We start from the raw sequence: 10,669 nt of genomic DNA, 5'->3' as shown, positions 1-10,669 counted from the left end.
GCAGTTTTGCAGACGGCAAACAACTCCACCCAAATCGAATCGAACAACCAAACAACAACAGCAAAATACTAACAAACACTCAGTTGATTGTTGTTGAATCTCGTTTGCCAGCTGGTTTAATGGCGCATACCTGCGCACAGCTTTAAGCTATTAAATTGGGTGGTGGAAATCTGGAATCAGAGCCACAATCATCACCTGGCCGCGGAGGCATTGGTGAGAAAGTTTACAACCCTCCCCAGGCCAAAGCAGACAAAAGCACCAGCAACAACCTGGTAACTGTGAACTGGTGAATACCGATGACGAGTGACTGGAAACTGGTTGGTAACTGGTGTGTCGGGTGCCGATTGCCGGGTGCTATTTTCAAGGGCGCATCCGCAATAGGAACCAATCCCCACCCCAAAATTAAAAATGAAAACAACAAAGTGGACAACAGCCAGTTGCTTGCTTTGATTGCTGGCTGAGCATATGTAGAGAGAAGCGGCTTCTGGCTTTGTGTTTGGTATTTGTTTTTTTTTTTTTTTTTTAGCATTTTGCTTATCCTGCAGCTGCGCAGTAGATCGTCTGGTTTTGGGGTGGCTTTTTTTGGTGGGAAAATAATATTTGGCTGACCCGTTTTCAATGTTTCACTTCCATTTCGTATCACAGAACAGAACTTTGTAATGTTGCTGATTAATTGCTCGATTCGGGAGTGGGAACTGTACCAGAGACTTATGTGCTCTGGAATTTTCTGGTTACGTCTTGGCCTCATGTTGCTCTTTTCAATTTGCCAACTTAATAGTTGTGGGAATGCGCATTTAATATTCCAATTGTGATTTATTTCATGATTTTGGTTTTATGCTTTTGTGCGCTGCTCATTTGAAGTGCAATCAACTAAGAGAATTTGATTTGGAATCATTCGAATTTTGATACATATATTAATGGTCTCGAATTACTGAGAAATCGCTGCATGCATGAATTTAAAGAATAAAGTAAGAACACCTACGGCTAAGATTTGCATTGTTGTCAAGTCGACTGCAAGTCTGGGAAATACTTTGAGGGCAACATCCCAACGAATATAATGCAACTGACCAACCAAGCAACATTTCCATGGGAACTAACAAATATAATAAAATCTTAATGACTGCTTAGGAAGAAGAAACTATTATTCTTAAATTATTCATTCCTTTGTTACTCGTTTGTAGCAGCTCCTAGCTACAGCAATTAATTTTATTTGTTCCATACTTCTAATAACGAATAATCCTTCCACTTTTTGGAAGCAATCTTTAATTTAATGGACATTAGTCTAACTTGTGTTGTGTGTTGCATGCATTCTGCACATGTTGCGGATTTTCACAACTTTCCATTTTCAATGGATCGCCAGGAAAGGCTCTCCTCGCCGGCAGCGCTCTTCGCTGACAAATTGCGGCGCATGTGCGCCACATCAATAAAATCAACAGCATTAGTCACTCAGCCAATTGGCCAGGCTTTAAGCCGGCCTACGGGCCAGGACAGTACAGGTCTAGATTAGCTCAGACTAGAGAAATGCAGGTGGCACAGTCCAAGTAAACTGCCTCCTTCTTGCTTGGTGGGCGTAACGATGCTGTTTGATTTGGGCAAACTGTACTGACAAATATGGGCTCATTTATTTTGGGAACTGAGTTTTCTACGCTGCCAGCCATATGCAAATTAAGATATAGCCCAGCCCCTAACACGCCCCACTCTGACCAGGTGCAGTAGCAGTTGCAGACGCGTTTGCAATTGTAAATTTTAATAAAAGTGCAAAAAATCACTCAAATTTTAACTGCTGGCGATGCGTTTTTCTGTTGGCTGCTGATTGCCGAATTGAACCAAGGAGTAAGTATATGGCTCCCCGGGCGGGACATATGTAAGTGTCGACAAGTGAAACTTGGCTTAAGGCGGCTAGTGGCTAGTGCTGTAGTCTCTGAGTTAGCGAACACGCAGAATGCCGACTATCGCATTTGCACTTTAAGCTGTCCGTGTAATGAATGACGCCATAGGTGCCCGATATCATCCATGTGGGATCGACCTTCAGCAAACGATCGGCGGTACCTTGGGGCAAGCCACAGATCACCTCGCACTTCACATTGCGCATAGCACACATATTTGCCGGCCGGAAGCCCCGCAGGCACGTAATGAACTCCTCCGTGGAGTCCCAGATGTAGTCGCCAAGGAGCTTGCGATAGTTCAGATCACCCTTGAAGATGATCAAGTGAGCCTGAGCCAGCATCTTGTACAGATCGATATTGGAATCGAACATGACAAAGAAGGACTGTGGACCGGTCCAGAAATGTGATGGGGGTGCTACAATAATGCGCTGCTCCTTCATTAGACGTTCCAGCTTCTTGCCCAGCGCTGAGACGACCTCGCTCTTGTAGTTCTTCAGATATTCGATAGTCCATTCAATGTCGTGCAGCATCACATCGGAGATGTACCAGGGAATGGTCTTCACGTGCATTCGCACCTGGGTGACCAGATTATGGTTGACCAAATACTCTATGAACAGCAAGTCTGTAAACAGCTCGAAACCGGCATTATCACAGATGTAGTCTACAATGATGCTTTTCTGTCCCTTGACCTTCATCAGGCAATCCCACACCAAGTTGCTATCATCCACCAACAGTCGCTTGTCCAGATCTGCTACGCGGGCCAGCACATCGATGTTTTTCTTATCTCTGGGCGTGTTAAAGACAAAAGCATTCAACTGTATCTCAAAGCGATTGCTCCACATATTGATGTGCATTAGCTGACTAAATGACACGAAATTTTTGCCCAGTTCCCGTGTGGCTTCGGTGAGGCAGAGAATCGCACGCTCGCTGATCTTTAAGTCCTCCTGCTTCAGATCTGCGAAATAATCAAAGTTTTGCAAATGTTTGCTATTCTGGAAAAAGGAGCTGATGCGCCTGTACAGGTAACACTCGGAGTGCAGCCAACTTGCGCGAAAGTACGAGCGTTTGGGGTGTGGCAACTCCATTATAAATGCATTCCACTCGGCCTTATCAGGTTCGTTGCCACGGAACTGCTGGAACTGGCGATCGCGTTGTAGCTCCTTCTTCAAGCGCTCGATGCTCTCGATGATGATGCGTATATCTTTACAAGCCTCCGGGCCATGAAGGTCCTTCAGCTCCTGTTCATTAGACCACAGTGCATTAATAACCTGCTGCATGATACCCGGCATACGCGACTGCAGCGCTATATAAGCGAAACTCTGCTTAAACCTTGCCGAGAGCAGTGAATGGCGTGGAGTCACCACATCGAGCAAATCTGTCCTGTCCTCGGAAGTCATCGTGCGATTCATAAAGAGCAGAGTATCTGAAAAATGTGGTCCTTAATTTTAATTTTATGACTTTGACCTAAAGAATAAAATGCTGCTGCTAAGTTTAAGTTGTCTATAATATTCGAATTTTGATTAAATTATGAACGTACTTGAAAATTATTTAGCATTGACATATGATGTTCTAAAGAAGCAGCAAAGTCTAGTTCGTGTTTCCCATGAGTACTGTATTGCTGATGATTCTCAACTCCAATGTTGAATCATCCTCTCATCTCATTCCATATTTTTCTCTTACATTTAGGGTTGGTAATACATTTTTATTTTGCGTAATTCTCAAATCATTCTCACTCAAACTAAGTTCACCTCACATTTCGTTTTCGTCATTGACTTTAGAATCGTCGCCTTCACTTGGCATCCCATTTAATGTTCATCTGGATAAATTTTCGTTCGCATCTCATGCGCATTCTGGACTTTTAATAGATACGATGAACATCAATAGTTATTAGTCCAAGAGATATCCTATTCATTAGCCTTGACAACTGTGGGAAAGACGATCTTGTTTTAAGGGATTCACTTCCTTCCGTTATCCATAGCCCAGGTGTTCGGACATGTCCGACTATAGTTTACACTCTTAATGTCAAATGCAATTTGCATAATTCTCGAATGGATGGGATAACACTTGCGTGTCAGTTTTGCATCCGGTTGGGAAAATCATAACATATGAAAGGGTTCAAAAGGGGCAGGGGCAAAGACAAGGAAGTGGATCGCATTGCATTTGCTCCCGTTTACTATTTGATGATGTTCCGATAGTCATTTGCATTCGTTTACCATAATTGTCACATGTTAATAAACAAGTTCACAATACCACGATGGGAAACTAAGAATAAGTAGTTTTGAGGTGCCACGAAGGGTGCCCAGGTTAATGCTATGCTAATGTGGCAAGGTGTGCACTTCCTTTAGCAACCCCTACTTCGCTCGGAGCGGTGAGCACTCTTCAAATTGAATTTCTACTATCATGAAATGCGGATGACGCAAGTGTTCTTTGTAGACATAGCAAAAAAAAAAAAAAAAAACTCAACCAAAGCCAACTAAAGTGAACACAACTATCAGAGCTGTTGTTTACTCATGACACATATGGATTTACTCAGCCCCTGTCCTTGTGAGATATTGGTGCAAAGCCAGAGCCCCATTGGCTTATGGCAGACAGAGCTGCGTCAAAACAAAAAGTTGCTGAGCTCATTAGCCGTGCACCTTAGACGCAACTGCGTCCAGGTGTTCCATAGAAATTGAAAACTTCCCCCGTGACGTACCGGCTGTGTCTCAACTGTTGCCTGGTGGTGACTTGATTACTACTGCCTATCTTCTCCTGCCCTCCCAAGGTGTTGCAGTTGTTTCACTTCACTTCAACTTCAACGGCTCTGGAACGTTACTTTTCGGCCAGCCATGGCCACTGAAGTGGGTTGTTTGCCAGTGTGTGTGCGTCATCTTGTCGATTGCGCTACCTTGTGAAATAGAACAGCAGCTACGCAATATTTGTGGCAAGTTTGGCATGTGCTCACACGCTACGTAATAGACGACGACGCTCCGGTTGGGGAGAGGAGTTCTCAGAATACCCACAGCCCGAGCAGGTCGTGACTTTCATAGACCAGCTAAATCGTCTCAGCTTACCTTTTAAATATATTTCTATTGCATTTTAATGTATTCCTCCCACTTGTGCACTGAAGGAAAAGCTAATTATTTATTTACTAGCTGTACAAAGCTCATTTTTCGGTCAAGACCAAAGGTCATAATGTGATATCCTACAGAATCAAAATAGCAAATTAAGCTACAAGTATTTGATTCTTTAAACATAATGCCTGCTATATGGTTTGATCGTTTTTAAAATGGTTTCAAGTGAAAGTTTGAGCTATATCAGCATCGCCTCTGAACTATCCCCAGCATATCTCTCAGTGCAACTCCAGAGTTATGGGCATCCATAAAAACGCCTCAACTTTCACCCAATGCGAAGCAGGAGAAAAAATAAGAAATGTGACAAAATATGGCTCACTCGGTAATTGCTCCCGCCAGATCAGCGGATATATTTATGTTATTGCAGTTCCCCCGGCCCAATCTGCCCCCTTGTCTCACTTTCCAACTAAAAAATTGCATTATCAAAGCCATAAACAAATTAGGGAGAGACCTAAAAAACAAAAAAAAATAAAAGCATGAAGCAGGGCAGCTGCATATGTACATATGCATATACTGCAGATCCAGTCGGGCAACACAGAATCGTGGCTCAAGTGGCGGTCCCATTAGTTGACACTGGGACGAGTGCATACAATATTTTAGAAACAATGTACGCCCCAACTAAGCTCGACAAGATTAATAACTCGATGGCGCACGTTCAATTAATCTTTCGTTAGATGAGTAGAAGCCCTGTCCAAAACTTGCTGCTTCCCCAATATTCCCATTGCAACAGAAGCAGGAGCAGCAGCATTGACAACTTAACGGCACGTCTTCTGCCTCGTGTACCTGCCGCATCGTCAGTGTCAACTGTGACAGCGCCCTGCCAGACGACAGATTCTCGCCTGTCGCCTCCCCCGACACAACAAAAACAAACAAACAGACACGTTCTTCTCACTGAACAGTATAGAATTGAGAACGAACGAGAGAGAGAGGGAGATATATATATATATATAAAGAGAGAGGGAAAGAGAGAGAGAGAAAGATGAACGACTACTGGAAGATATCATACACATGAACGTGACAAAACTGAAGAACACGAAACTTTACAGCTCACATCTCTCACTAAATTAGTTGTTTTAGTTGATCGTTCGCTTCTAAATTTAGTCAACCCAACAATCCATTGGCCATAAATCAATTATATGGGTTTCCGATGCCTACCTATACACAATTTCCAGCAGCTATATTAATCTAGGGGGCTTGCTTCAGGTGCATGTCTTTAAGGACTGTAATGCTTTTAAATACCCTGCATCCAAATAAAGATTAAAAATAGTATCAAATAGTAGTGCCAGTGCAAGAAACAATATATCATTTATTATTAAATTCAAATTTCTTTTGTTTGCTCTTAAATACCTTTTGCTTTATTTTAAAGTTCGGATTTCAACAATATCCAAGAAATGTGTGGAAAACCTAATATTCAATATTTGTTGAAAATTACAGCTCACAATTGACAAAAACTGACTACAATTACGACTTTTAGTTATATTCAGTTGAGAAATCTATCCTAAAAATATCACGACACTAACGTTACAGGGTATTCCCTATGGGGCACTCTCGACTACCACATTCTTGCCTCTACATATTTTGTAAAAAAAAAAACGCTACGACTTATAAAAATACAATGCTGACAACTGAAATTAGCATAAAATACAAATATGAAATAATTTGTAATAATTAACGTGACATTTGCCGCTATTTTTACAGCTTTTTGCAGCCAAAAAAAGGCGTCTAGAAATTGGCTCAGTGCTGTGGCGAGGGGGATCTTGGGCTCTTGAGCCAGTTGCTTAATTTGTTTAATTGCAAATCCCCAGAGGATGGAAATACAAATGCTTTCCGTGACTTTATTAATGCCAACAGGCACAAGCTGTCACTGAAATTGATGCACCCTCGCAGCAAAAGGCGTAAGTTAAGTTGAGAGAACAAAGCAAATGTTTTGTAATGAGGTTGAAATTGCACCACCAGAGCGACTGGCAACTGGTAACTGGGTTTGAACTTGATGCAAAGCACAAGGCAGCTCAGCTTACCACAGGACAAACAACAAAAACAAAAACAAAAACAACAACGAGCAACGAGCAATTTCGAAGCTGAATTTTATTTGAATTAGCAACGCGCAATCAAAAACATTCAAACACGCATAAATTGAATCCCGTGGGATGATTTCTGTTCATCGTTCCCAGCAACCCCCTCGGCTCACCTCCGGCAGCAGTCAGCAGGCAGCCATCAACTTGTCACGTGATTCAAATAACAAATAATGCATCAAGGATCATCCCTTAGCTCCTGCACTGCACTGCCCCCGGTGTAATACGAGTCCATTGAAATCCGCGCCCGCATTCGACTTGTCAGCGTGGGTACTTTTTATTTATTGGTCAAAATGAATCCTCCTGCCGATGCTGTGACCAGACCTCAACAATTCGCTAACCAACCAACCCTCCCACTCTTCCCACCCAACCCCCTTTGCTTTTCTCACGCACTTGGCTGCTGGTGCTGCTGCTGCTGTTGGTCGTCTGCAAGTGTAAATTTGTCCGGTCATGGGAACATTTGCACTCAATTGAATTGTTCCATTATGCGCTCAATTGATGGGTTTTAATTGGTAATTGAATTGAATATTTCGGGTGTGGATACTCTCAAGGAGTGCTGCCGCTGCTATTAGTTTCCGTTGCAATTTGGCCCAAATTAATTACAATATGTTACTCAAGACAGGGTTGCACGTTCTTAGACAATTTTAACATACTATCGATAATAACGAAATAAAAATGGGTGAGTGTGGAACACTCTGAACAGATGATGATTCACACGATCTCTTTCCCTATTTGTAAGACTAAATAACTTTCAACCAGAATTAATTCATATACTTATTTATTTCTTATTTCTATTTGTTTCCGGGTCCTCATCAACTTATCCTGCTTACAAAATTGTACCCTTAGCTCCCTCTCTATCTCTTTCTGATTGTCTCAAAATAGTTGGTATTGAATTAATTTATCCCCCTACTTAAAAATTCACCGAACTTGAACTTCAGCGCGCCCTTCAACTTGATGTACGCAAACAGACCAATCGAGCTGGATGCCAGAGGATGTTTGCCATTGATAAGCAAATTAAAGACATGTCAAGTACAATAACCCAAGTTTGTAAAAATTTGGCAGAGTCGAGATAAATTCGCATTTTTGCAAGTGAATCAGCGGCGAAAATACGGTTGAAGTGGCAATGAATATTTCATTTTTTTTCTTTATGATATTTCAACATGCATTAACATAAACGCTGATGTTAATCTCTTTTTCCCATGAAGCTAGCCGCAGCACAAACAATTCATTATCATGATTCATTTATGAAAAAATTAAATAAAAATCACCAGCTGGAAATTATAATTTGTATTAGTCAAGATGAGAGCTACCGATGAATGTTGAATGTCGTACGGGACCCAATAGCCAAACTGGACTTAGCTGAACGGGTGGTCCGTCTCCGTCCCTCTCCAAAAGCGCCTCTGACAGTAAGCTTCCCAAGCAGATTAATATCTCAAGAGTCGAGAGACGAAAACCGAGAGTCGAAACTCTAGAAGCGCATTTTAATTAGTTAGTTGACCAACAAATTTAATTTATTGTCACTTGAGCTCCCCTAATGAAACACGTCTAAGTCTCAGTCTCAGTCGCCGTCTCAGTCGTCGTCTCATCGCGTGTGTTGGCCCGAATAGCTACTCAGACCTGGCTCAGATCATAATTGACCAATTTGTGTGTGCCTTTGTGTGTGTGCGTGTTGGCCTTATCGATGACTACGCATATGGGAGGCGCACACGCTGTCAATAAAACAAATTAGTTTGAATTATAGACGTAGCTTCTAACTTGGCTAATATATGCGGCGTCGGAAGCGGCAACATAGCTACCCATGCCCTTCTCCACGCTCCTCCAGTTTCGAGCCTGCTGTGTGTTCTTTACGTTACAACATTTCTGATGTTACTGTTGTTGTTGTTGTTGTGCTTTTATTTGTTTATAATTACCGTTAGCTTTGATAAGAATATCAGATTTCAATAGGCTGCTGGCCACCGCGGCGGCATTTATGTTCACTGACCTGGACATTCTGTCCGTTCCGTCTCCAGCTGCAACTCCAACTTTGTTTCTGTCTCTATCCCTGTCTCTGCTTCTGCCTCTGCCTCTGCCTCTGTCTTCTTCAGCTCTTGGTTGGCTTTTGTCTGAAGATCAGGCGCCAATAGTTCTAAGATCTTGTTTTGATTGCCAGTCTAGTCCGTGCTTGCCGCCATGGTCGGCGCATTCTTTTGCTTAGTGGCTTGAGAAATCTGTAACTCGTGACATTGTGCGGCGGCGTGTGGCATGCAGGACCCCGTCCCCTACTCCCATCCGTCCCTGTGGGTATTGAGTTTTGCATTTCTGCATAGTTTTCTTACACTTTTCCTATCCATCCGGCGACTTTCTTTTGTTTGTCAGTTTGCTGGCCGCAGCTGCAACGGCAAATTAATGACATTTTGCACTTCATTATGCGACTTTGGCGGCTCTTTGACACTTTGAAGTGAGGCACTCAACTGTATCCGAGCTGAGTCTGAGCCTGCATCTGAATCTGTTTGTAGTTTGCAGTTTGCATTTTGTAAGTTTCCCGTTTGCGGTTTGTCTGCCAGGTGAAGTGCAGTTAGCTCACTTTGGTGTCTAGTGGGGCAACTAGAGCTTCACTTGGTCAAAGATGATAGCGAAATGTTATTAATGCCTCGATAGCAATTTAAAACATTTATAGAAAGAGCTTTTCTCTCAATATGAAGTGTCACGTAATTATCGAGATACTTTAGTTGAAATTTAGTTAGGCTGAAAATTGACATGTTTGGTTAATAAAAATGAAATCTATATTTGTTAGATTATTCCTTAAGAACTTGCTTGTATAAATCTTCAATTATATATAATTACAAATATATTTTCAGGATGAAATAATCATTTATTAGCGGACATTTACTGAGAATACAAATAGCTTCTGTGCTGTGTTATTTAAAGGTGCTTTTAATTATTGTACCAATATTTTTTAATAAACAAAAACCTACTAACTTATTGCCTATATTTTAATAATAAACTGATTCGCTCACGCATATCTATTAAGGCATAGATATTTTTCTGTCCCGTTACCAAGATGCTGGGCGGTCCATAAATTTACTTTGGCTCAATTCAACAAACATAAATATTTAAATCGGCATTTAAAGAAAGAGAAATTGTATCTGGCGAACAATAAGTTCTTACTGTCTTTTATCTGAAGCATTGTTGTTATGACAGAGATCACGTATCCTGGCCAGGACACACCGGTTTCTTACAGGACTTTGGCGCCAAATTTCTTTAAAGAAATCAACCGAGTAGTTAAAGAAATCAGTTGCATGGTACGTGACAAGGAGGCAGCTGTGTGCATGAGAAACGAGGGGCACGGGACAACTCTCTGCCCTGCTGAGATTTCTATCAAGATCAGTGCTGCCTGCTCGTAGCTAAGGGTTGGACCGAACGTAACGTACGAAATGCAGTTTCACTGCCACCACCACCACCATCACCACCACCACAACAACAACAACAGCGACAACTGCAACCACCAGACGGCTGGCTGGTGAGATGCTGTGCGATCCATTTGGGGTGGGTAGATCGCTAGATCGGCAGGCGGCACGAGCAGCAGCAGCCGCAGGAGCAGGAGCAGGAGCAGGAGCAG

General features: G+C 42.3%; 1 protein-coding gene across 2 annotated transcripts; it reads right to left on the bottom strand.

Annotated features, from left to right (window-relative positions):
* Nucleotides 1–1,600: 1,600 nt before the first annotated feature.
* Nucleotides 1,601–3,507, bottom strand: LOC6566913 (damage-control phosphatase ARMT1). Of its 2 annotated transcripts, none has more exons than XM_001993310.2 (2): nt 3,424–3,507; nt 1,601–3,309 (listed from the first exon to the last, which is right to left on the bottom strand). In XM_001993310.2, exon 2 carries the CDS (start codon nt 3,293–3,295, stop codon nt 1,907–1,909), a length of 1,389 nt encoding a protein of 462 aa, XP_001993346.2. In that variant the 5' UTR covers nt 3,296–3,309; nt 3,424–3,507; the 3' UTR covers nt 1,601–1,906. The 2 variants fall into 2 exon arrangements, with proteins under 2 accessions (XP_001993346.2, XP_032595243.1); XM_032739352.1 differs by having other exon boundaries at nt 1,601–3,350; nt 3,424–3,505.
* Nucleotides 3,508–10,669: the final 7,162 nt, after the last annotated feature.

The sequence above is a fragment of the Drosophila grimshawi genome, unplaced genomic scaffold (genome assembly GCF_018153295.1).
Source record: "Drosophila grimshawi isolate 15287-2541.00 unplaced genomic scaffold, ASM1815329v1 contig_1377, whole genome shotgun sequence".
Taxonomy (NCBI): domain Eukaryota; kingdom Metazoa; phylum Arthropoda; class Insecta; order Diptera; family Drosophilidae; genus Drosophila; species Drosophila grimshawi.
The sequence above is the reverse complement of the archived record's forward strand: the minus strand, read 5'-3'. Positions and strand labels throughout refer to the sequence as shown.

Bases quoted from the DNA above. Each gene is read 5' to 3' on its own strand.
- LOC6566913 (XM_001993310.2), bottom strand. From the start codon at position 3,295: ATGAATCGCACGATGACTTCCGAGGACAGGACAGATTTGCTCGATGTG.